Raw genomic sequence first — 27,413 nt, forward strand, 5'->3', positions numbered from 1 at the left:
TCAGCTTGGGCTTAAATGTGTGTAGCTCTAGGTGGGTGAAGGGGAAACCCCACGTCCAAAACCAGGACACTACAGGTTACATTTAAAACGTTAGTCCTGTCCCGGAGCAGCCTCCCCAGGTTAATCACTCCTTCTGTCCTGATCTCATTCTGCCCACATGGCACATCCACTCCCCAGAGGTTCCTTCCGTGTTGACGTGCCATGCTGTCCGTGTCCACGCTCCAGGGAAATGTGTCCCTTTCTCCAGTGGCTGGATCTGGAATGCCTTTGTTCTCTCTGGCCCACCCACTGCTGTAGTAAGTTCTAGAATTTTAACTCTAGGGACTGTGGGCCCTTCTCTGCTTTCCGTCTCTAGCAAGTCTTATAAGACCCTCCATTGAAGTGGGCCCATCTTGTCATGAAAGCTTCCTGCCAGCGGCCCGGAGCAGAGCATCCTTGACCTCCTTGTTCCTCAGGGCGTACACCATGGGATTAAACAGGGGGGTGATGACGGTGTAGGTCACCGAGATCAGCTGGTCCTGATCCCTGGCGTTCTCCGACTTGGGCTTGAGGTAGGCGACGGAGGCACAGCCGTAGTGGACGACGACCACCGTGAGGTGAGAGGCGCAGGTGGCAAAGGCCTTCTTCCGGCCCCGGGCGGAGGGGATCTTGAGGACGGTGGAGACGATGAGGACGTAGGAGATGAAGACCAGGCCCATGGGGACCAGGATCACCAGCACGCTGACGATCACGGTCAGGGTCTCGTTGACCGAGGTGTCGACGCAGGAGAGCTTCATTACAGGTCGGATGTCACAGAAGAAGTGGGCCACCTTCGTAGCACAGAAAGGCAACCTGAACACAGATGTCACTTGCGTCGTCGCTACGATCAGCCCAATGCCGCAGGCGCCCCCCACCAACTGCACACACACCCTCTTGTTCATGATGAGCGTGTACCTCAAGGGGTTGCAGATGGCCACGTAGCGGTCGTACCCCATGGCCGTGAGCAGGAAGCAGTTGTTGATGGCCAAGGTGATGAAGAAGAACATCTGGGTGGCACAGCCAGCCAAGGAGATGGGCTGACTCAGGCCTACAAGGTTACAGAGCATTTTGGGTATAATGACGAGTGTATATACGGTCTCTGAAGCAGACAGCATGCTCAGGAAGAAGTACATGGCCGTGTGGAGGTGACGATCCACACTAATGATGGTCACGATGACGATGTTGCCAGCCAGGGTTACGACATACAGTGCAAGGAACACGACAAACAGGCCGAGCTGGTGCTCTCGGAAGCTGGAGAAGCCCTGGAAAGTGAACTCAGTCACCCAAGTGTGATTCTCTGTCTTCATCAAATCATGTGTGGGATCTAAGAAAGAAAAAACCATGTAAGGGACCGAGACACGTGACTTCTGTCAGCAAGGCTGGGCAAGTTCTTGTGGTTAATCTGCCTCGGGCTTTGCTTATTGATATACACGTTCATGTTTATTCCTTGGGGGAACAGAGAGTGGAAGAACGTCATTTTCTTACTAAGAGAAGGAAGGTGGCTTTTCGAGTTTACTGCTGGAAAGATATCCTACTTCTAACACGTGCCCACTTGTCTCGGGTAAGGAATTAGCATCTCTTAGACCAGTCCCATCATCTTGATGCGAGTGTAGCGATGGTGATGTTACACAATTGTTCAGATGAGCGTGATACTTAACAGTGTAAGTGTTTCTGTTAGAATTCGGACAATTATCGAATACATCCTGGCTCAGTGGTGTCCTGCCGAGCTCCAGGGTCTGCGGCCACCAGCAGAGCTGCTAGGGTTTGGCTGGAGCACCTGCCACCGTGGTCCCCTCCCCACGCCGCAGCTCTGTGGGTCCCGTCCCCCTCAACCTTTGCCCTCCGGGCCTCTTCCCGAGGCACTACTCATTTTTCAAAGCTACCCAAAGCCCATGACACCTATGGGTGTCCTTTCCTTTCTTTCCTTTCTTCTCCACCCCATCTCCCCCTCTGGCTTCCGCTTCCTTCCACAGGTAGGTAGCACAGAGCTGTTTACTGGCTCTTTTGTCTTGAAAGCACCTTACAGTGGATTTGTGATTACCAAAGACATTTACATCCTTTCCTTTCATTCCCATCCGGTGGAACGGGGAGAACAAGGAATACTGGTTGTCTTCAGATACAGAAACTCTTTCGGGAATGGCCCGGGGACACCTATCAGTCTGAGCCCATGACTTCTGATCCTGTCTCCAGTGTCCCTCCCGCTACCCAAAACTGCAAAGTAGACCTGCCCCACCAGGGCGAGATTATATGGTCTCTGAGAATAGGGAGCCGTGTGGCCACTGCGATGGGGGCATAATATCTGCTGGCAGAGTCATTACCGGTCCTGCCCCACCAGATACATTGCCTGGGAGGAAGCAGAATGCTGGAGTGAAGAAAACCACAGTGAGGTTTTCTTCAGAGAAGAGGAGTTAATGTTTTTACACCGTCTCCTTTTCCCTGCTGTCTGTGCGCGTGACATCAGCAAACAGCTACAGAACTGGGCTAAATTTTAACACTGAGATTATAAGCCTAGAAGAAAGCATGACACTATTAACATTTAATTGGAAAATACACCGTGGTGCAGCTCGTCCAACAGGCTCTACCTGATTACCAACCAACATATAATTATGTAACCAAGTGGCTATAAAAAAAATAAATTCGATAATTGAAACGGTGGAGTTGCCTAAAAAGTACATTTTTGCCAGAAGTAAAGCGAATCACCCACATCGCAAAATGGTTTACTGTTGGGTAAAAAAACAAAGGTAGGCTTTTCGAGTACTTTTAACATTAACCGACTTCTCAGAAACACACCATTTTTAATAAAGAAAATCTGCAAAAAGATATAAGAGATTGACACAGTTACGCCTTGAACCCCTTAGAGCAAGCATGTTACGAAAGAAAATGGCATGAGGTTGCAAAAAAACAGTGCAGTTTCACAGACCATTTCTTAAAAAAAAATTTTTTTTTAATGTTTATTATTGAGAGAGAGAGACAGAGCACAGCAGGGGAGGGGCAGAGAGAGAGAGAGAGAGAGAGAGAGAGAGACAGAATCCGAAGCAGGCTCCAGGCTCCGAGCTGTCAGCACAGAGCCCGACGTGGGGCTCAAACCCACAAACTGTGAGCTCATGACCTGAGCCGAATTTGGACACTCCACCGACTGAGCCACCCAGGTGCCCCTCACGGACCATTTCTTGACAAGGGAGGTGGTTTGGCATTGATGTGTGCACCGTGGTAAGAAACTTAAACCTGCTCCACGAAGCTTTGTCAACAGTGTCTCTGGATTGTGATTTGTTAATAGGACGTAGCCAAGGAATCATAGCTGATACGTGGCGCCCTCCGTTCTTTATTGGTCAAGGTACGCTTTAATCCTGGGAAGCCAGGATTCCTTAGGGTTAGCAAGGCATCTTTGAAAGTGACAGATATTCGTAGACACCAGGACCCTTTTTAGTTTAATTTAACCCTTTAACGACAATCATGGCCCTTTGTAAACCGTTGAAGTCTTTTTTGAAATCTCACTTACTTTTCTTCCTGCAAACCTGTGGCTCAACAGAAAAATGAAAGTAGAGGTCAGAGATGTGGCCCATTGGTCACAAGTATTCACAGGTCAAGGTCATGAAGCAAAGACAGCGTGGTCCTTCCACCTGCACTAGGGCCAGTCCAGGGACGGCAGGGGAAGGAAGGTCACAGGGGCTCCTTGGATACTAGATATTCCCTCCAGCTGGAGGAGGAGCTTTTAACCAAGAAAGGCTCTCTGAGGACCATCTCTTGAGGTTTCTGGGTGCCCTCCCCTGGGCACCCGTGAAAGCCACACCGGGGCTGGAAGGAAGCCAACAGCCAGCGGCCGGGGACCTCGTTATGTGTGGGGCTCATTTCCCACATCACCTGGGCCTGTGCTGCAGCACTTTGTGAGTAGAGACAGCAGTGGCTTATTTGTCAGGCTTCATTTTTTAAATAAATATTCTATTTTTATACGGTTGGGCCTTGAAAAACCATGGTTACAAAGCCCCAGTGAGCTCGAGCTAAGAGCCGCTGCTTGGATTCCAGGAAACTGCACAGTTCTCCCTGTAGTCAAGAGTCCTGCTCGGTATTAGAAGCTGGGTTGTTTTTTTTTTTTTTGTTGCTTTTCTTTTTTCCTTTCCTTTTCTGGAACCAAAACAGTCAAATATGACTATATTTGTTGTCCTGTGAGGTTCAGAAGTGGAGAGTAAAGCTCAACGGACCTTTCTAGAAGGCCAGGAGACCCACTGCAAGCATCCAAACAAATGCGAGCCGGGATTTCAGCCTCAGGGACCCAGGCAGACAGTCAGACACGCTGGGCCTCCTGAGCCCAGCTCCTCGCCGCTTTCCCTGCCCCAATTCCATGCACTTTTTCTCCCGAGAGTGTCTTATTCTATTTTTCTCTTTTATATTGTTAAAGGATAAACCGCGACGTATTGAAAACATGAAGCTTATTTGAGCAAAAATCAAGTCTGGCAATGACAAATGGGAAGTGGTTAGGAGTGCCCAACCAGCAGGAACCCGGGGAGACTTTTCTAGAGAAGAGGTGGAAACACGGGGAGCATTGAGTGGCTGCAGCTTAAAGCCTACTTGGCCCTTTGTGATTGGTTATCCTTCGTATTTTGATTTTGTAACTGTGAGGCGTTTACAGGCTCAGATTTGGGTTCGTTTCTGGAGGCGCCACGGTGGTCCAGCCAGCCAGCCCGTGGCCTCCGTGTTTAATTAATCTAACAGAGATTCCCTTATCTGTCCCTGGCCAGATCCTGACGGCACTCTTCCAAGTGGAGTTTTCTACACTCAGCAAAAATGAAGGGCTTATATTCATATCTTTTTTTAAAATCTTTTTTAATGTTTATTTATTCTTGAGAGAGAGAGCGCAAGCGTGAGCAGGGGAGGGGCAGAGAGAGAGGGAGACACAGAATCGGAAGCAGGCTGCAGGCTCCGAGCTGTCAGCACAGAGCCCGACGCGGGGCTTGAACCCACGAGCCGTGGGATCATGACCCGAGCCGAAGTTGGACACTCGACTGACTAAGCCACGCAGGTGCCCCTATATATTTATCACTTTTAATACACTTTATACTTAACGCTATGTTTGAAGCACGTAAATTGTGGGGCATCACATCTGGGAACTCGTCACTCAACCCTAGGCTGTTTTCACGCATTTCTCATAACCCCCTTCCCCCAGCCGTGACTCCTTTCTAATTTTGTGTTTATTTTCGTTTATTTCATAACTTTATTGCATATATATGGGTTTAAGCAATGTGTTGTATCTATTTGAGCTTTATAAAAATGATCTTCTCTATATAATTTTCTGAGATTTCTTTTTTTAAATGGGTAACCAATTACCCTAGCACCTTTGTTTGAAAAGCCTCCTTTCTCCACTGGCCCACGATTCTCTCTGCCGTATTTCACAATCGTATGTACGTGTGGGTTAGTTCAGGGACTCTATCTCCAGCTCCGCTTGTCAGTTTGACCCCCTGTACCAAGATTACACTGTCTTAACAGTGATAACTTTAAAATAAATCTTAGGGGCGCCTGGGTGGCTCAGTCGGTTACGTGTCCGACTTCGGCTCAGGTCATGATCTCGTGGTCTGTGAGTTCGAGCCCCGCATCGGGCTCTGTGCTGACAGCTCAGAGCCTGGAGCCTGTTTCAGATTCTGTGTCTCCCTTTCTCTCTGACCCTCCCCCATTCGTGCTGTGTCTCTCTGTCTCAAAAATAAATAAATGGTAAAAAAAAAGCAAAAAAATGAAAAATAAAATAAATCTTAGTTATCAGAGAGATCAACGCCTCTTTATTTTTAAGTGGTTGCACACTTGCTTTTCCATTTTAGGTCGGGTTTGGAACTGCACTGAATTCAAATATGAGGGGTGAATTGATATAGGCTATCTCTCCATATATTTAAATGTCTTTAACCTTTTGTCGGACATCTTCAAGACCACCATGGAGCTAGATGATTCCGTTGGAAGGACTTACCGGATGCATGCCGAAAAGCTGTTGTAGTCATGGTTATGGTTTATCGCAGTGGGAGGGTGTGCATGTGAATCCTCAGGGGGGGAAGGGGCCGGAGCAAAGTCCCGGAGAGAATCGGCTTCAGCTTGTGAAGTGTCCTCTCCCGACCGAGTCCCACAGACATGTGTGAATTTCCCACCACCAGTGCATGATGATAAGTGTGAAGTGACATCATCCCGGGAATCTCACCTGAATCTTGGTGTCAAGGGTTTTTGTGAGGGGTCAGTCACGTGGTCACACAACACCTGTGTTACCAAGAGCAGGGGTTCAGCATAAAGCACATTGTTAACATAAGTTATCTCATCAGACAGGGATTTAACGCAAGGCCTCGACATATAAAACGCTTATCAAACCGAGTAATTCAGGGGCTCGGAACTCCTTTCCCAGGAGCTGGCCACCAGCCAGTCCTCAAGATGAGCCTTTCTTGGGAATATCCAGGGTTTGAGCAACCCAAGGCCTCCTGAGCTAACCCTTTCCCGCACAGATCTCCGTAAAGAAAATAATTTTGTCATGTTTTTGAAAACCTTTTTTCAGATACAGGAGTGGTGATGCATAGGGGCACTTGTACCCCAATGTTTACAGCAGCACTCTCAATAATAGCCAAATTATGGAAAGAGCCTAAATGTCCATCAACTGATGAATGGATAAAGAAATTGTGGTTTATGTACACAATGGAGTACTACGTGGCAATGAGAAAGAATGAAATATGGCCCTTTGTAGCAACGTGGATGGAACTGGAGAGTGTGATGCTAAGTGAAATAAGCCATACAGAGAAAGACAGATACCATATGGTTTCACTCTTATGTGGATCCTGAGAAACTTAACAGAAACCCACTGGGGAGGGGAAGGAAAAAAAAAAAGAGGTTAGAGAGGGAGAGAGAGCCAAAGCATAAGAGACTCAAAAACGGAGAACAAACTGAGGGTTGATGGGGGGAGGGAGGGAGGGAGGGGAGGGTTGATGGGGGGAGGGAGGGAGGGGAGGGTTGATGGGGGGAGGGAGGGAGGGAGGGGAGGGTTGATGGGGGGAGGGAGGGAGGGAGGGAGGGGAGGGTTGATGGGGGGAGGGAGGGAGGGAGGGGAGGGTTGATGGGGGGAGGGAGGGAGGGAGGGGAGGGTTGATGGGGGGAGGGAGGGAGGGAGGGGAGGGTTGATGGGGGGAGGGAGGGAGGGAGGGGAGGGTTGATGGGGGGAGGGAGGGAGGGAGGGGAGGGTTGATGGGGGGAGGGAGGTAGAGGAGGGCACCTTTTGGGATGAGCACTGGGTGTTGTATGGAAACCAATTTGACAATTTCATATATAAAAAAATAAAAATAAAAAATAAAACCCTTTTTCGGAGACACAATTTCAAACGGACAGAAAAGTTGTAAGAACAAAAACTGTTAAACATCTTGTATCTGGATACCCAATTATTTCTATTTCGCCCCAGTTCATCAATTTTTTCCTTCCTCCTCTGCTGCTATAATTTTCTTCCAAATCGCTTGAGAGTATGTTGAAGGCATTGTCTCACAGCATTTTAAGTATTTTCGTGTGTCCTCTGCAAGACAGGGAGCATTCCCTTGTATAACCACTGTGTAGTTACTGAGAGTCGGTGTATATGTCCAGAGAGAGAGATACATGCGCATATACGGCATCAAATACGGTAATAGCGTTACCTAATCCGCAACTCATTGTAAGTTATGCTGGTTGTCTCGATAATGTCCTTTACAGCTAAGCGTCTTTGCAGCCTAGGGTCCCATCCAAGATTACCCATTGCTTTTTGTCCGCCTGTTCCTTTAATGCCTTTTATCTGAAACAGCACCTTGGTTTTCTTTGTGTTTCTCAGACTTGACACTTTTGAAAACTACAGGCCAAGTGCTTTGCAAAATGTCTCTTAGTTTGGGTTTACCCGAGGAGGGGTAGAAATTCTAGTTTTTCCCTCACATTCACCTCCAGTTGTTTTGGAACTCTTTCTCTTTTTTCTTTATCCTCTGGTTTAATCTTCATGATTATATTCAGATGATGAGTTTTCCACAAGAATATCACAAAAGTGACGCTGTATAATGAGGAAGAATGAAATCATGCCATTTGCAGCAACTTGGATGGAACTGGAGGGTATTCTGCTGAATGAAATAACTCAGAGACAGATATCATATGTTTTCACTCGTATGTGGAACTTGAGAAACTTAACAGAAGACCATGGGGGAAAGGAAGGGGGAAAAATAGTTACAAACAGAGAGGGAGGAAGGCAAACCATAAGAGACTCTTGGATACTGAGAACAAACTGAGGGTTGATGGGGGGAAGGTTGATGGGGTGAGGGGGGGAGAGGGGAAAGTGGGTGATGGGCATGGAGGAGGTCACTTGTTGGGATGAGCACCGGGTATTGTATGGATGCCAATTTGGCAATAAATTATATTCATTAAAAAAAGTGATGCTGTGTTGTTCTCCGTGCATCCTACTGGGAGTCACATGTTGTCGTTTTGTCCCGATATTAGTGACGTGACCTGTAATCTCTCGTTCAAGGTGGTCTCCACCAGAGTTCTCTGTCGTAAAGTCAGTGTTTTCTCTTTCTCAAAGGCTGATCTATTGAGATGAATACCTTGTCTCTCATCAAATTCTCGCTCTCCAGTTTTAGGATCCATTGTTGCGTTTCTAACTCCATCATCCTTGCTATAGATTGGCATTCTTCGTAAGGAAGGGATCTATTTACATACAACTAGATTTAGATCGTGTAGATTCTATTTGATAACGTTAGATACTATAATGTTATTTTGATGTTTAAATCGTCACCGGATTGGTCAGTGGGAGCTGCTGTCATCTGTCTCCCCTGTTCCTCTGACATGTCTCCATTATCCATTAGTAACTTTTTTACACACCAGCCCTCTCGTACTTCTCTCGTACTTCCCCGGCGCTGGCCCTCGAACCAGCCATTTCTGCAGGGAGCTCTGATACCCTTTGGTGGCGGATCGTATTAGAAACCGAGATCTGGATATTGTCATTGCTTGTAATTAGTCTTAGACTCTCAGTGGGGAAAAACAACTAGAAAGTGGGATGTGTGTTGGTGTCTGCGGATTAACATCTACATCTTAAAATCGATGATTTCACGACGGCATCTGCAATTCAAACTGTCTCAGAGTGTATTCTGATGTTGCCCCTTTCCATATTTATAACTCCTGTCTACAGCAATAAGAAACCTGGTTCATATTCTCAATATATTTGCACATTTGCTCGTCTAATATACATAGAAAGTTGTTTCTAAATTGCTAACCTGTGCCACGTCAAAAACCAAACCTACTAAATGGAATTTAGAAATGTTCTATACATTTATCTGAGCATGTGCTTTTGTAATACAAATGGACTGTATTCTGTGTACTGTTATAAACTTGCTTTTTCGTATAACAATACATTTGAGATGCTTTTTTACAAATCAGTATATGAAGATTTATCGCATTCATTTGAACAACTGCGAATTGTAGAATAAGAACATAGCATAATTTATTTAACCTATCCTATATCAATGGATAGTTCAGCTGTTTGTGGGTTTTGGCATTTTTTAGGCATATTCTAGAGAATCACTCTTCATATATAATTGTGCACTTCTGAGAGCATATCTACAGGCTACCCTCCTGAAAGTAAAATTCCTTGGTCAGTGATATATGCATTTAAGAACTTAATAACTATTGCTAAACTGAAGCCAAGGTAGAACATTTGTATACATTTGGCGTAACTGAGAATGCTTTCTTACCCACATTTCCATCAACTGTGGTCTTTGACCAATTTTTCTTCAGCGTTTGGCAAGATGATAGGTAAAAATGCTGTTTTATTTTTTTTCTTTGAATTTTTATTTCTCTAATTATGAATGAGCCTGAGTATCTTTTCATATGCCCGTTAGTCATGTGTACTTCCTTGGCTGTGAACGTCCATTGATGTATCTTGCTCAGTTTTTTGTATCGTATTGTCATTTTCTTATAATGAGTTCTATAATAGGGAAATATGCCTTCTATCATACATGTTGTAGATAGTTTTCTTCCATTTATCATTTTTACTGAGCTTACGGGTTTGAAATTTTATTAGTATTATATTTATGTGTGGATCAGGGCCTCCCTGACTACAAGATTGTTTTTTTAAGTATCCCTATTTTCATTTATACTTTTTATGTTTCAGTATTTGACTCATCTGGAATTTAATTGGTTTTAAGAAACAAATTTAGAAATATTTCTTAAATCAGATATACCTTTTATTATTCCCCATAACTAGGCATTGTCTCAACACCATTAAAGGGGGAGCAAAATTTGCCATCCCAAAATGTCTCTCGGACATGGGGATTATTAAAAAAAATTTTTTTAATGTTTATTTATTTTTGAGAGAGAGACAGAATGTGAGTGGGGGAGGGACAGAGACAGAGGCAGACACAGAACCTGAAGCAGGCTCCAGGCTCCGAGCCATCAGCACAGATCCCGACGGGGGGGCTCCAACCCAGAGTTTTGAGATCATGACCTGAGGCCTATGCTTAAGCAACTGAACCACTCAGGCACCCCAAGGGATTATTTAAAACTGGTTATTTTTAACAGCACACGTAGGTGGAAACTGAGTAGAATTTGCCCTTTTGTAAAAGACATTTGCATTTATAAGGGAAAAGTCCATTTGTAAGGGTGTCTCCCTCACTGTACCAGGAAGAGAGGAATGACTCAATCTGTTTAAAGTCTCATCAGATCTGCATCACAATCTTAGCCTTATCGGCTGTGCTTTTCATGGTCACCTCCCACTATCCCCCCCCTCCTCCCCCACATATTCTTCTGTCTTAGGCTGAGAAAGGTATTTGAGATGATGGCTTCATTTATTTGGGGGGAGTACTTAGTTTTCCTGGGTGTTTCTCCGATGCATACAGGAGGTATGTATGTTGTTAAACTTTTTTTCCCTCCCGTTAACCTGTTTCATATCAGTTTTATATCAATTATTAAGCCAACCAAAGAACTTAGAAGAGGGAAAAGCTTCTGCCCCTATGTCATCTATTAAATAAGAAAAACGTCTTGCATCGTTACTCTGTGATGCTACTATATGCTGATCCCAACCCCCACCATTCTTCTTCTTTGGCGTTTTTCTAGTTATTCGCACATTTAACAATTAATGGTGCTTTTATCGATTTCTTATTTGTATTCGTAGAAATTTAAGGAGAAGAAACATCCTTAGTTTTTACAACACTGAGGCTCTCTATCCAAAGTGGGATTTAAAAGGAAATGCTTTTATGTGTTTCACAGTGGTTTAAAATCTTCTCCATATGGAAAATGCCCATTTCCTATTCCCATGTATTTGCTGTGTTTTGTTTCATTTAGAAGTGGGCTACTTCCATTATATCTTCTGAAGAGCTATTGTTTTTATCACTTATCTTTCCAGCTCATTCTCCCTGGCACCCTAACCCAAAAATTTCTCAGTTTATAAAGTCCTACACTCTATATCTGCGGGTGTTTGTATCGTTCTCAGGGGCTCCTGCCCTGAGACTGCCCTAGCTCTTCTTTCTTTCCTCCCTCCCCTGTTAAGATTCCACAGACTATCATTTTCCTTGTTGCTTTGCATTTACCTTTAATTCACTTGCCCCTGTTTTACCTGGCATAATACCAGCTTTGGTTGAATCCAGTGTTGCTTGTGGAGAGCACCTGGGCAGCTGAGCTTCACTGGTGAAAAATATGTTACTATTGTCACGCAATTAGCATGCGTTTGCTCCCTGGTAAGTCACACATAGAAACTACACCCGGTGGAGGTGTCACACAAAGGGAACTTTATTTGCAACAAATAAGGCCATCTCAGGGAATAACTTGCAAAACCACGCCTCCGCCCCAAGCGAGGGTGAATGGGGTCCTTTTATGTAGGATTAGGATGAACATTTAGAAAGGGGATCCTTGTCCCTGTATGTAGAGGCGTGCATAAGGTCGTGCATGCACCTAGGGAAAACACGCCTGTTTGTTAATGAGGCGTGTGCTCCTCCTTGGGTGGCGATTTTAGCATTAAAATGAGGTAAAGTTCTCTCCATGTGTCCCTGCGAGGTCTATCTGCGCAGGTTTGAGTTGGCTGTTGAGCTCAAACTGGTCTGGGGCTCCTCACGAGGGCAGTCGTCACTGCTTGAGGGGTAGTTTGGGTTTCCACCACCCCCAGATGCGATCCCCAGCCAGTCTTTTGCCTGAGTCAAAAGATGAGCTGGAGAGAAGAGCTTAAGGGAGGTGTGGGACAAAGCTTGGTGGGCACATGCAGGTGGGTGGCAAAAGTCAGGTTTTGGGGTCTTGCTGGTGACGCTGGTAACTGGTTGCAATACTGTGATTTGAACGAACATATTTGGTCACTGAGATCACCCAAGTTCATTTCTCATACGTATTTGGTCTTCCTCCAGGCTTCCTGGCTCACAGCTCCCCAAATCCTCCAAAGTCCTTGAGCAGTTAGAGCAATGGAGACATCTTTTGCAATATTAAAGTAATACCTGGTCTCTTGTCCTTGGGCATCAGAGCCAAAGGGTGAGATGACTGTCTCAGTAGTCATAACGAGCCCCTTTCAACCACAGCTGGGTTTATGTTAATGAGGCAAGTTTTGGAAAATACCTGAGGATAGGGGCTAGGTGGCCGGAAACAAGAACAGGGGAACCAGCCGTGTGGTTAGACACTCGGAACGTTCAATCCCCATGACCTCGCAGGAGGGGAGAGTTCCTGGAGATTGTATCAGTCACCAATGGTCAATGCGTTAATCAATTGTGCCTGTGTAATGAAACCTCCATAAAAACTCAGAAGAACGGGCTTCAGAGTGTTTCCAGGTTAGGGAATGAGAACATATCCATGTGCCCCAGTGTGGGGCCCCAAATTCCACGAGGACAGAAACTCCTTTGCTCAGGACCTTGACCTATGCCTCTCTTCATCTGACTGATGACTGGTATTCTTTAACATCCTTTGTACTAGATTTGTAGTCTAGTCAATAAACCGGTTTCCTGAGTTTTGAGAGCTACTCTAGCCAATTAACAGAACCCAAGGAAGGGGTCACGGGAACCTCTGATTTATAGGTGGTCAGGTGACAGCCTGGGCTTGCGATTGGCATCTGAAGGAAGGAGGGGTTCATCTGGTAGGACTGAACCCTTCTACCTGTGGGATCTGATGCTGACTCCAGGTGGTGGAGTCAGAATTGAGTTGAGTCGTAGGACACTCAGCTGGTGTTGGAAAATGGCTCAGGGGTGTGGGGAAACCACCCCCCCCACAAATATCAGAATTGGTGACCCGAACCCCTTTACTGCTCTTACTTAAATTTCATGACATTTCACAGGAAGTGGGGTATTGATGTTGGTGAGCAACGTGCTATATTTCCCACCTACCATGCGCACGATCTCCGGTCCTCCAACTTCCGGAGGTTCTTCCTTATCCTTGTTTTCCGCAGATGATCTGATGGAGGGAGGCAGACGGGGGATGGGCTAGATGGATGATGGACGTTAAGGAGGGCACTTGTTGGGACGAGCACCGTGTGTTGTGTGTAAGGGATGAAACTGAATTCTACTCCCGAAACCAATGCTACACTGTATGTTAACTAGAATTTAAAATAAATGAATGGGGGCGCCTGGGTGGCTTAGTCAGGCATCTGACTCTGGATTTTAGCTCGGGCCATAATCTCACAGTTTGTAGGATCGAGCCCGCCCGTATCAGGCTCCGCACTGACAGTGAGGCCTGGTATATATTCCCACCACCACGTTCGCCCGCTGCGTGTGCCTGTGCTCTGATTCGGAGCCGAGCACACCCTCCCCCTGGGGAGCACTGAATGCCCCCCTGGCTGGGTGCCCGTGTCACAGCCCCTCATCTTCACTCAGGACCTTGGCTCCGCGGTTCTCCCCTGTCTCCTTTGATTCATCAGGTTTGTACTAGCTCACTTTCATTTACAGACTTCTGTGTTCTAATTCCCGTTGCGCTAAAAGAATGAAAACAGACACAACCTTCTTTGATCCCACATCCTTTTCCAGCTACAGGCCCATTTATGTGCTCCCCTTCTTACCAAAACTCTTGGAAGGAATTGCATTGTCTTCAGTTTCTCTGTCCTCTCTCTAATTCCCACTAAATTGCCTTTTTCACCATTATATGCTACCAATACAGATTATTTTTTTTCAGTGGGACTAATCACCCCATTTTGCCAAGTCTAATGGTCAGTTAATTGTAACTCACCCTACTGGGCATATTGGCAGCATTTGACCCAAATATGTGACTTCTCTTTCTTGGAAACCGGTTTTCATGCAGTTTCCAGGACACGCCCTGAGTGTTGGTACTTTTCACTTTGTTTTTGTTCCCCCACTGTTCCTTCTGTTTCCTCTTCTCCTCAGTCTCTTGGTGTTAGCTCACCTCAAGATTCAGCCCCAGACCACTCTTGTGTTTATCCTCACCTCTTATGTTCATCCTCACCTATCCTTGGAAAGTTTAAACACTTTCCGAATTAAATCTCTACTCCATACTGCTTTTCAGGATGTGAAGTTGTATGTTCAACAGTCAGTCCATTATCCCTGCTTGGATGTCCACTCGGCCTCTTGAATAGAATGTGCCCCCGGCTGAACCGGCCAACTCCTCATGCAAAGGCACACCTTGTTCCAAGCCGCCATCACCTGTAACATGGGCCTAGCAACGAGGTCCTGACTGGTTTCTCCTTGTTTCCCCTCTGGCTCTGGGAGTTGATTTTCCACGCAGCCAGAATAAAGATTTTTTTTTCAAGTTTCATTTATTTTTGAGAGAGAGAGAGAGCATGAGTTGGGCAGTGGCAGTGAGAGAGGGAGACGCAGAATCGGAAGCAGGCTCCAGACTGTGAGCCATCAGCACAGAGCCCGACGCGGGGCTCGAACTCACGGACTGCGGGATCATGACCTGAGCCGAAGACGGACGCTCGCCTGACGGAGCCACCCAGGTGCCCCCAGAATAAAGATTTTAATACATAAACCACATCAAGTCATCGCTTGCTTAGATGTTCCTGCAGTGACTATCCATCCCATTCAGAGTCCCTGCCATAGCTTGTGAGACCACAGTGTGACTCTCCCCCGTCATCCTGCTCATTGTCTCCAGCTGTGCTGGCCTGTTTGTTAATGCCACAGCTAACCCTCCTCGGACCCTTGGCTCTGATCTCAGCCTGGAGTGCTCTTCCCCCAGGTCCTCCTATGGCTGGCTCATGCCTTCATTCTATTTCTTTTGTCCTTTTTCGCTTTATCTTTAGACACTTACTATGTACCAAAATAATACAGATCACCTACACACTTTTGAAGTCAGCTACGATCCTCTTGAAGTATACGCTCCGCGACAGCAGGAGCTGTGTTTACAGCCTGTTTGTTTTCATTTGTGCTTTCCGCTCTCTTCTATTTAGTATTTTGCCTGGTGTATAGTTTTCCCGCCCTTATAGCCAGCCTTCTTATTTTGTGTCAGATAGCTAGCGATGAGTGCTAGAGGGACCATAACAGAGCTCCTGGAGAATGTCACTGGTGTGCTTGATGATAAATGAAGTGGTCAGGGAAGGAGCACATGAGCTCGTTTCGCTGGAGGCCTGACTGATGGAGAAAGAACAAACGAGAACGTGGAGAACCTGCGCTCTAGACTGAAGGAATGGTAGGGGTAAAGGTCCTCAGAGGGAACACACCTGCCGTGTTGATAGATGTTGGAGTAGCGGGGGGTTCGCAAGAAGAGATGACGCCCTTCTTAAAGCACGGGCGGCAAGGACAGGCAGAGCTTTACAGGCCATCAGGAGGAAGGTGGATTTTATTCCGGGTGCAATGGGGATCTGTTGGATAGTTTAATGAGGGGAAGGGTGTCATCGGATTTTCATTTTTAGAAGATCACTTTGCTATCTAGTAGAGAATGGAATGGAAAAGCACAAGAATAAACAAGGAGAGTGCATCGTGAGAGACTCTTTCTGGATCAGAGTAGTTTCGGTGGAGATGGGAGGAAACGGATACATTCGCGTTGTGTTTTGTAGATAGGGCTGACAAAGCTCGTCAGGAGATACCAGTCTAGATGGCCCCAAAGGCTCATTTTCTCTCTCCTTTCAGTAGTTTGGCAAAGAGCTGACACAGCAGGTCTAAGAAATTTCAGTGGAAGGAGAGGCCGACGCCAGCTGCCAAGTTCTCGATGCTGCTGCCCTTCTTTGTGACAGGGCTATTTCCCCCTGGGAGCTCCTGCTGTTGGATAATCACTTAGATAGTCCCTGTTTCCCCTTTTTTATAAGTGTGTCATTCCCGTGGTACACCCAGCCCACTTGTGCACAGCCAAAGCTACGGGTTAAGGAGAGTTGGGAGATTGTGTGTCCTCGTGAATATTTTCTCCTTACAACCTTGTTTGGTTTAACACCCTGCGGTGCTAGCAGGATCTTGTCTTTTTCTTCTTTTGCATAAAAATGTGCTGACCGATGCCATTCTGGGGAGGAGGAGGAAGGAAAAGATAGGATTCAAGATAGGCTCACTGGGTTTTGGATCAAGCAACTGGGTAGAGAAGGTATCATTGGCTAGTTTGGGGAATGGATACTAATTTTGGATGTGTTTTATCTGGAATAATCCTACACCTCCAAATGGAAGTGGCGAAAGTAGGCAGCCAGTTATACAAGCTTGGATCCGGGAAAGACCACAGCTGGAATTATAAATTTGGGATTTCCCCTTATTGTTCATAGCTATCAGCATAACGCGACAAGAACTAATCTAAAGCGACCTTTTCTTTAGAAAACGTTGTAGAGGGAGTGGTCAGAAACCTTTCCCTTCACAACAAGAGTCCCAGCTCCAGATAAATGCTAGGCTATAAAATCATGTGGTGTGAAGTCAGAGGATAATTCTACCAAAACTTTAAGGAATAAATAACCACACCAGTCTTTTAAAAAGGTGGGAAGGCTAGAAAAAGAGGGAGCCCTTCAAATTGTTTTATGATGGGCATAGCACTGAAAACAAAGCCTGATTTGATTATCACACATACACTGGACGGACACACACACACACACACACACACACACATACATGTTGGGGAAGACGAATTTATTCTACCCTTGAAGGTTCTTCTAGCTGGACTAAGAATCAGATTGATGAGACAGATTAACAGGAGAAAACCCAATTTAATAGCAAATGTATGGAGAAGCCACACAGTCCCGGAATTTCAAAGACAGGCAACAATGTGAGCTCAGGAGAAGGGTAGGGTCTGAGGATACAAAGGGGAAGAAGATGGTTAGTGGGAAGGTGAGAGCAGGTGTCTGGAAAACAAAGGTGCCCTGTTATGCACAGAAGTTTCTTAGGTAGCAGGAATCTCTGTTAATAGTGCTCTTGATATGCCCCGATTCGAGAGACCCCCCCGAAAACAAACCACCAGAGTCCAGAGCCAAAGCCAAGCGGCAAGGGTCGTTTATTGCAGGTTCGAACCCGGTCCTCTGCGCACTCGTCGCCGGTGACGCAAGAGGCCCCGAGCAAGGATCTTACAGCTTCTTTTATAGACAGGCACAAACAAGTTAGGGATTTTTTTGAGGTTACAGAGTTGTTATAGGCTGACGTTTAAATTTGAATGCTCAGCAGAACTCGATTGGTTCCCGCCTTTATTTCAAACCATTCAGCAGAACTTGATTGGTTCCCGCCTTTATGTCAGACTAGGACCGGGCGGCCCTGGCTGGTTTCCGGACGGCGGGGGAAGGGAAAGATCTTTTCTTTGCAGTTGTGAGTACACCTGGTAATTTTTCTCTTAGCCTCTCACTCTTTCTGGTACTGGCATACAATTGAGGGGGGGGGGGGGGGCGGGTAAAGAGCTTCTCCTGAAGCTGCTGGGTTTTGATTGCTCAAAATAGCCTATGTGACAAAGTAGCCCATCTTGGGGCTGCCTGCTGTACACATGCAAGTAGACAGAAAATACAGATTTCACTAAAGTAAATAAAGAGCAACTGGTACTAGATTAAAATAATCGTATCCTGTGGCAATGCGTCACAGCCATATTGCATGCGATCAATAGGAAAACCACTGGATCCAAAACTCTTGGGATTCAAAAATGCGCTTCATCACTTATGGACTATGTAATCTTCGCCCTGTTGTTTAACCTCTAGGCGCCTCAGTTTCCTTTTCACCAAAGTTTATATAACATTCGTACCTATAAAGTGGGGGTAATAATGGTATCTACGTCCCAAGGTTATTTTGAGAATGAAATTAGTTAATTAGCAAACATCCTTAGGAAAGGACCTGACACATGGTAAGTATTCAGTATGTTCCCTATTATAATACCAGTAATACAAGCATTCTGAATGTTTCAATCTATTAATAAATTTAATAAACCATAAACCATATAAACAAAAAGAGGAAAATTATATGCCTCTTTCTCTAGATGCTGGAAAGGATATCCAATAGAATGTAACAACCATTCTTCATTTAAAATAGCCAATTAAATAGGATAGATGAATAATTCTGTAACATAAAAATGAGAAACACTCCCATTAAATAAAACAAGACAGTGGGGTGCCTGGATGGCTCAGTCCATTAAGCATCCAACTTCGGCTCAGGTCATGATCTCGCGGTCTGTGGGTTTGAGCCCCGCATCGGGCTCTGTGCTGATGGCTCAGAGCCTGGTGCCTGCTTTAGACTCTGTGTCTCCTCTTCTCTCTGCCCCTCCCATGCTCATGCTTTGTCTCCCTCTGTTTCTCAATAATAAATAAACATTAAAATTAAAAAAAAAGAGAGACATAGTGGTCACCATAACCATTATTGTTTAACTCCATTATTGTTGTGTACTGACCAACAATATTACATCAAGAGAAAGAGTGAAAAGGTATGAAAACTGGAAAGGAAGAGGTAGAATTGTAGTTCCCAGGTAATATAATAGAATACTTGTAAAATAACCCAAGAGAATTCACTGAAAAATTATTACATACATTAAAATTATTCCACAAGGACTCTGGGTTCAGGTTTATCATTTTCCTAGCTACACGGGAATAAAAGCCAATTAATAATATAATGGAAGAAAAGCTATTTCCAATTGCAAAATTATAAGAAATGTCAAAGAATAAACAGAAATGTGCAAAATTTATAGAAAAGCAAATTTCTGGTACAGATAAAATGGTATAGATTCATTTCTCTTCTTAAGTACAACTATACCCCCTGGAAATAACCCAAGAGGCAACCAAAGGAGAACTCTGAGAGACGGTGAGAGGAAGCCAGACGTGTTTTAGACCTCAGGCCTACAGAAACAGCACAGTGGCAGGAAATCTTAACCTTCCCCATCCCAACATAAGGTCACCTTGGCCCCTGTGTTTCCTGCCCATCGACCTGGCTCATTTCCTATCCTGGGTCAAAGAGGAGTCCCTCCCACAACAGTTGGCGAGCCTAGCACCACCACCCACTAATAAGTAGCCAGGGAAAGTGTGTTCTCTCCCTGCAGGGCCTGTAGCTCCCCTCCCTGACCCAAAACATTAGGGCTACTGATCCACCAAGAAAACCCAGTTCTGGAAGCCTCTTTGACCTTGTGAGGCTGATGCTTCCCTCCATCCTCCAGAGACAGAGTATAGGCATGGGGAGTACTAGTGGAAGAGACTCTCCATTCCCACATGTGAGGGGCGTGTGACCCTAACAAGCACTTGCCTAGAGAAGCCTCTGTCCCCAAGGCTCAGACTCCCCTCCACACCAGCAGCCCAGCTTGGGGAAACCCCTGGTAACCCTCAGGCAGCACCGGGAGGGCCATCTCAACAGCCCCAAATAAGACAAACACACCAAATAACAGAAAATGTTCTGAAAAGTAAATATCACTGGAACCACAGGCAACAAAAGTAGGCCAGGCCCTGCATGCTAACCCTAAAATGGGCAACTGCCTGCTAAAATAAAAGACTGAAGTAGGATCTCGAGTCTTCTCACATAATAAACAAAATGTTCAGGATGCAAACCAAAAGTTAGTAACAGAAGGACAATAGGAAAACTTCTAAAAACATAAAAATTAAGCATCCTGCTTCTAACAAATCCATGGGTCAAAGACCACGTCTCAAAGGAAATAAAAGAATACATAGAAAGGAGTGAAAATCAATGTAGGATGTGTCGTACATGAATGTGGCTAAAGCAGTGTTGCTGGGGAGATTCATAGCACTGAATGCTTACATTAGAAAGGAAGGAACTTCTCAGATTGGTAATCTAAAGTTCCTACCTCAAGAAACTAGAAGAGAAAATAATCCCAAAGCAAGCAGAAAGAAATGGTAAAGAGCAGAAGTCAATGAAGTAAAACAATAGGAAAATAGCAGAAGAAAATCCAGGTAACAAAATGGGTTCTCTGAAAACTCAACAAAATTGATAAATCTCTAGAAAGACTGACAAAACTTGAGAATACACAGGTCACCAACATCAAGAATGAAATGAGGGTATCACTACACATTCTGCAGCTATTAAAAGGATGATATGGAAATACTGTGAGCAACCTTGTTTCTAAATCCAGCAACTTGACAGAAGTGGATCAAGTCCACTTGATCAAGTGGATCCTCAAAAAAAAACCAAGCTACCAAAACTCAGCCAGATAATCTGAAAAATCCTGTAACTATTGGATAATCTGAGTCATTTTATAACCATTAAAGAAATTGAATTCATAGTTTAAAAACTTCTAAGAAATCTCCAGGCCTAGATGGTTTCACTGGAGAATTCTACCAAACATTGAAAGAAAAATCAATATCAAATATGAACAATCTCTTCCAGAAAACAGAACAGGATAGAACACTGATCAACTCACTTTAGGAGTTCATAATTTATGAGGCCACTCTTACCTTGTTACACCACGTAAAGCCTGTACAGATAAAACTATTGGTAAGTATCCCTCAGGAACTTAGATGCAGAAATCCCTAACAAAATATGAGGAAACTGAATACAACAATGTATAAAAAGAATTACACTCCGTGGCCAAGTTGGATTTATTTTAGGAATGCAAAGCTAGATCAATGGTCACAAATCAAATAATGGTATCCACCATATTAACAGATGAAAGAAGAATGATCATATAATGACATCAACTACAAAGAAACACTTGATAAAATCCAGCACTCATGACAAAAATTCTTTGCAAGAATAGAGGAAAATTACCTCAATGTGATAAAAAGCATATCTGAAAAACCTGTACTTAACGGTGAAAAACTGAATGGTTTCCCCCTTTCACCCCCACAACATTAGGAATAAGGCAAGGATGTCTGCCTTCACCACTCTTATTTAACATAGTAATGAAGTTCTAGTCAGTGCAATATGGCAGGAAAAAGAAAAGGCATACGGATCAGAAAGGAAGAAATAAAACCGTCCTCATTTATACAGATGACCTAATCGTCTATATAGAAAGACCCAGAGAGTCTACCAAACCCCACCCCCAAAACTCCTAAAATTAGTGACTTAAGCAAGGTCATAACACACAATATCAACACATTTCTGTAAACTAACACTGAATGTATGGAAACCAAAATTAAAAGCATGATATCATTTACCATTTCTCCTAAGAAAATGAAATGCTCAGGTATAGAATGTGTGTAAAATTTGCATGCTGAAAGTTACAAAATGGTGATAAAGGAAATCAAAGAAGACTTAAATAAATGGAGAGACCTACTGTGTCCATGGACTGGAAGATTCCACATCATAAAGATGTCAATTCTCTTTAACTTGATCTATAGATTTGATACAATTCCTATGAAATCCCAACGACGTGCTTCATAGACATAGACAAGCTTGTTCTAAAATTGATACAGAAATACATAAGACTTAGAGTAATTAAAACATTCTTGACAAAGGATAAGAGGACTCACTTGACTCAATATTGAGACTTGCTCTAAAGCTGCATTAACCAGGACAGTACAGTAGTGGAAAGCATAGACACTGCAACAGAAAGAAACCCAGAAACTGATCCACAGAAATATGCTCAACGGAATTTTGACAAATGTGAACATTCAGTTCAGTGGAGCCTGATTGCCTTTATTTATTTTTTTAATGTTTATTCTTGAGAGGGGGGGGGGAGGGTCAGAGAGAGAGGGAGACACAGAATCTGAAGTAGGCTCCAGGCTCTGAGCTGTCAGCACAGAGCCCGACGTGGGGCTCGAACCCACGAACCGGGAGATCATGACCTGACCTGAGCCAAAGTCAGATGCCTCACCGACTGAGCCACCAGGTGCCCCAGATGATTGCTTTTAAAGATTGGCCTGGAGTAAGTAGTTATCTGCAAGCAAAAATCAAACTTTGACCTCAACCTTAAACTTGAAACAAAACTAACTCAGGGCGTCTGGATGGCTCAGTTGGTTAAGAAGCAGACTCTTGATTTCAGCTCAGGTGATCTCACACTTGGTGGAATCGAGCCCTTCATCAGGCTCAGTGCTGGTGGTGCAAAGCCTGCTTGAGATTCTCTCTCTGCCCCTTCCCCCCCCCCCCCCGAAAATAAATAAACTTAAAACTAACTCAAAACAGATCATCTAAATGTAAAACATAAAACTATAGAAGTTTTAGGAAAAAAATATAGAAAAATGTTAAAGTTCCTGATTCCAAAGGAGACTTGAGCCAATGGAGAATAACGCTATGTTTTTGAATACGGAGACTCAAGATCATTAAGATGTCAATTTTCCATAAATTATAAATGTGGTAGGATTCCCGTAAAATAGTGCTGGAGTGTGATTTGCTTGTGTGTGTTTAACCGTGTGGAGAATGCTGTGTGCCTTTGGGGTGGGGGAGGGTGGGTTGTAAATTGAACAGACTGCTTCTAAGACTTATGCGAAGCAAAACATCCAAAAAAAAAAAAATTCTAAAGAAGAATGGCAAATAACTAGCTCTGGTAAATAAAACGCTGAAAAAAAAATCCATGATAATTAATGTTGTGGACACGCGGAATAAACACATAAATGCGACAGAATAAAAATCCTGCCTTGTCTTTGCATTTCCCATTCTTCATTTCACAGGAGTTTCATTCGCCCCAGGGTAAACCTGAAAGAACCCAGAAAGAAAAAAATCTATTGAATTTCAAAAAGATTTTTTTTAAAACGCTTAACTAAAGCATTTGTCTTAAAAGCCGAAACAGTTTTTAACTTCAGCAAACTTTTCTAGAGAGGAAAGCCTCTTTTAGCTTACAAATCATGGTTCTGAATATCAACCTCTTCATTAGGGGGTCAGGGGCACAGCTGAGTGCCTAGATGCCTTCAAGGAGGGGCTGAGGGAGGTCCAGGGGCCCTAGAGTAGTCATAAGGAAGGTGAGGTGCACGGACCACATTGGTTAAAGAGCACGAGACCAGGGTCCTCTCAGTTGATGGCACCTGGGGCACCTGGGTGGCTCTGTCGGTTGAGCGTCTGACTCTTGATTTCGGCTCAGGTCATGATCTGATGGTTGTGAGACTGAGCCCCATGTCAGGCTCTCTGGTGAGCACGGAGCCTGCTTGGGATTTTCTCTCTCTGCCTCTCCCTCCACCCCATCTCTCTAAAGAAATAAACTTAAAAAAAAAAATAGATGCCACCAAAGATGACCACTGGGGGTCATGTATCTCCATAGGATCCAACGCGGAGCAGTTAGAAGTGACCGGGGACTATAGTTCCCTCCTCTGTGGTAAGGAGACTAGAAGCCTTGAGCAGAACTTGACTGATTCACCCCGAGGAGAATGGGGAAAAAGGGGGGAGCAGGAATTGAATTCAATTGTTTACTCATAAAGTGACTTATTCACTAAATTGCCCCAGTGTGCATGGAAAGGACTCGAGGCCCACTCGTCCGATTGGGAGCTCAGAATGACCAAATAGATTGAATTGTAGAACTTCTAAAAGTTAGGTGTTTATGCACCCGCATGCGTTGGGTTTAAATTCATAATCACTTAACACCTTTTGATATTTCTGCATTTCAGAAATATTTTGCAATGAGAGTACTGTGTACTCATGTGTTTATTGTGTCTCTTTACAAATAGCTCAGGAGAGTAACTTTGACTTGCTCAGCAGTTACAACTGCTAATCACCGTGTTATTCAACACCTATTTCATCTCACAAGTTGAGTCTGAAGTTCACCCTCATTGTTTTATATATTTTTGAAGCGAAAAATGGTGAATAGTCTTTCATCATTACACGTCAAACTCAGTTGCTTTGTTTCTATGGAAGTTTCATGTCAAAAATCCTTTACTGTTGACTTTTTTTTTTTTTTTTTTTTTTTTAGCTTTCCAGGAGTAATAATATTAACCTAATATATCAGAAAGATATTTTGTTGACCCTTTTTCATATTTTCATTGAGCTTTCTTTCCTTGCCTTTGTGACTGGGCTTGTGAAGGGCTCAAGACCCAATGTGAGGGACGTTTTCTGAATTCCTGCCCCCTGCCCTGACCGTCCCCTGGTCCCTCTGCTTTCTCCTACTCTCCTCTCACTGGAAGCTCCCATTTGGATCTGCCTGTCATTTTTCTTTCTTCTTACTCGATTTCACAGCGTTCTTTGAGCAGTCTGCTCCCTGAGCCATCTGTCTGCTCTTCTTCTGAGCCCCTTGGTCATCCTGTCCATGGGGGCGGGGCATTGCTGTCAGCCCCACAAGGACTTCTTTGTGTAGCTTGTGTTCAGCCAGAGGAAGCAAAGGGTCAGACCCAGTCATGTGCGCTGTTTCTCTGGCCAGAGCTTCACGACTCTCACACGTGGTTAGGAGTCCCCGGTGCGTAAATTCCCTTCTCCTCCACCCCCAATTTCCCTTCCCTTGAAGGCCCACATGTGAGTTACAGGAAACTTGCAGGGTGTTGCTAGAAAACCTTCTCTCTAGAAGGTTTTTGGCTCATCCCAAACCCATTTCCTGAAAGATAGCTCTCTTTTTGCTTCCCTTATCTTCTTAAAACACAAGGCGATCAGTTTTTGGCCCAGTCTCCATTTTAATAACCACTGGTTCAAGCATCCAGTTTATGTTAAAAGAAGATTCAGTCAAGTGTGATTTTAAAGTGGTTTATACTTCAGGGGAGTGGACTGGTCATTTTAAATGGAAGCTTTTGAGATGAACACTAGATCACGCTTTGACCTTGTAGCTATCTCCTGGAATAGGGCCAATGGGCAACTGTTCACAGGCCTGCAGAGTGACTTATGTTTTTGTTATGTTAACAAAGAGGTTGAGGAAGTAAGAGTCGATTATTAGAAGCCGGCCCCCAGCCTCACTTTTGCTCTGGCCCTGGCTGCGAGGAGTGAGATTTCGCCAATCACTTGAAGCCGTGGCCGTGTAACATTACCTATAAGCTCCCGTGCGGAAGAGCCGCATGCCTATTTGGGTAGAGATTTCATCTTAGGGAAGGGATTTCCTCCCCACCACTCTCCTCAGAGCATCGTGGACTTCTTTGTTTCTCAGACTGTACACCACAGGGTTCAGCAATGGTGTTATCACGGTGTAGGTCACTGAGATTAACTGGTCCTGATCCTTGGTGTTCTCTGACTTGGGCTTGAAGTATGCAATAGAAGCACAGCCATAGTGGACAATGACCACCATGAGGTGGGAGGAGCAAGTGGCAAAGGCTTTCTTCCGGCCCTCAGCTGAGGCAATCTTGAGGATGGTGGAGATGATGAGGACGTAGGAGATGAGGAGGAAAGTGGCAGGGGCTGTGATGGCCAAGAGGCTTACAGTTAAGGTCAAGATATCATTAACGATTGGAGTAACACAGGCTAAATCCAACACAGGTCGAACATCACAGAAGAAGTGCTCAATCAGTGAGTTACAGAAAGGCAGTCGGAAGATGGCCACAGCCTGAACCAGAGAGAGCAAGAACCCCGAGGCACAGACCGAGGACGCCAGAATGGTACAGGCCCTCCAATTCATGACGATTGAGTAACGAAGTGGGTTGCAGATGGCCACGTAGCGATCAAACCCCATGACTGCTAGCAGGAGGCAGTTGGTGATGGCAAAGCCAAGGAAGAAAAAGAGCTGAGTCCCACAGCCCACCAGGGAGATGGACTGGCTCAGACCCACGAGGCCGGAAAGCATGCGTGGGATGATGACCAGGGAATAGCAAGTCTCTGATGTGGAGAGAACACTTAGAAAGAAGTACATGGGGGTGTGGAGGTGGTGGTCAACACGGATAATAGTCACGATGATGACATTGCCGGCCAGAGTTAAGAGGTACAGGGTTAGAAACACGGCAAACAGTATGAGTTGATGTTCTCGGAAGTTGGAGAAACCTTGGAAAACAAACCCCCTCACCTCTGTGTGATTGGCTGTCTTCATTGAGGACGTCAGATGAGAAGGGTAAAGAGAAGGTTGACACTATCCCTTTGCACCAAAGACCACCACGTCCCCTGGTGAGCACACTGTCAAGAGCAAAGATTCAGTAGCTCAAAACAGGTTCGAAACTTCATGAATCAACCGTCTTTCCCAGGGGCGTGGAAGACTCGGTCCTAGAACTGAAGTAAAGATATCAAAAATCTGAGCAACAGTATTTGAAAGTTTGAGGGAAAGCATTCTTTGCAAGGACACCTGACCCTGTGGATGGCCCATGAAGTTGGTCTAGATTTTCTTAAAATGTTGACCACATTCTCAGGGGACGGTGTGATTAAGTTAGAGACTATGAGATAGACACACAAAAAAGCTTGAAAAATTGGAAATGTTTGGAAATCTATAGTTCAAAGAGGAACTTAAAACGGAAGTTAGGAGGTTTTTAGAATTAAATAGTAATGGAAGCACCACGTAGCAGAACGTGCATTGTGCATTCAGAACGTTATCAGAAGAAAGTTTATCATGGAAAATGCTTGTTTTTTTTAAAACTGAAAATTGATGAGAACTCATCCTGAGAAGTTATAAAAATAACAGAGTAGGAGGGGAAAAACAGGCGCCTGGGTGGCTCATTCTGATGAGCGTCTGACTCTTGATTTTGGCTCTGGTCATGATCTCATGGTTTGTGAGTCTGAGCCCCAGAGGCGTTGAGCATGGAGCCTGCTTGAGATTCTCATATTCATTCATTCTCTCGCTCTCTCTCTGTCTCCCCCCCCTCCCCTTCTCTCCCCCCTCCTTCCCCTTCTCCCTCTGCCCCTCTCCCCTGCTTGTGTGCACACTTTTTCTAAAATTAAAAAAAACAAAATGAATAATGATGAAACAGATGTTAATGATAAAATATAGAAGATCTACAAAGGTAAACTTTAGGTAAACTCCTAGTGAAAATCTGATCAAGAAAAACAAGTGAAGACATAAACTGGATTATGAATAAATGAAGGGACACTGTTACAGAAGCTTCAGACACAGAAAGATGAACGGTAACATTATGAACAACTTTACCTCAATATATTTCTAAACTTCAATGAAACGGATACATTTCTAAAAAAATTATCAACTTTGAATCAAGAAGTAGAAAACCTGAAAACTTTTTTAAGAAATAAAGACAGTAATGGGGCCCCTGGGTGGCTCAGTCGGTTAAGCGTCCGACTTTGGCTCAGGTCATGCTCTCACGGTTTGTGGGTTCAAGCCCCGCGTCAGGCTCTTTGCTCACAGCTCAGAGCCTGGAGCCTGCTTCGGATTCTGTG

The 27,413-nt window shown here is 44.6% G+C and overlaps 1 protein-coding gene across 1 annotated transcript; it reads right to left on the bottom strand.

Annotated features, from left to right (window-relative positions):
• Positions 1 to 339: 339 nt before the first annotated feature.
• Positions 340 to 26,124, bottom strand: LOC122211500 (olfactory receptor 10J1-like). The gene is made up of 2 exons (XM_042924730.1): positions 25,620 to 26,124; positions 340 to 1,342 (listed from the first exon to the last, which is right to left on the bottom strand). Exons 1-2 carry the CDS (start codon positions 26,122 to 26,124, stop codon positions 396 to 398), a joined length of 1,452 nt encoding a protein of 483 aa, XP_042780664.1. The 3' UTR covers positions 340 to 395.
• Positions 26,125 to 27,413: the final 1,289 nt, after the last annotated feature.

Source organism: Panthera leo, chromosome F3 (genome assembly GCF_018350215.1).
Source record: "Panthera leo isolate Ple1 chromosome F3, P.leo_Ple1_pat1.1, whole genome shotgun sequence".
Classification (NCBI taxonomy): Eukaryota; Metazoa; Chordata; class Mammalia; order Carnivora; family Felidae; genus Panthera; species Panthera leo.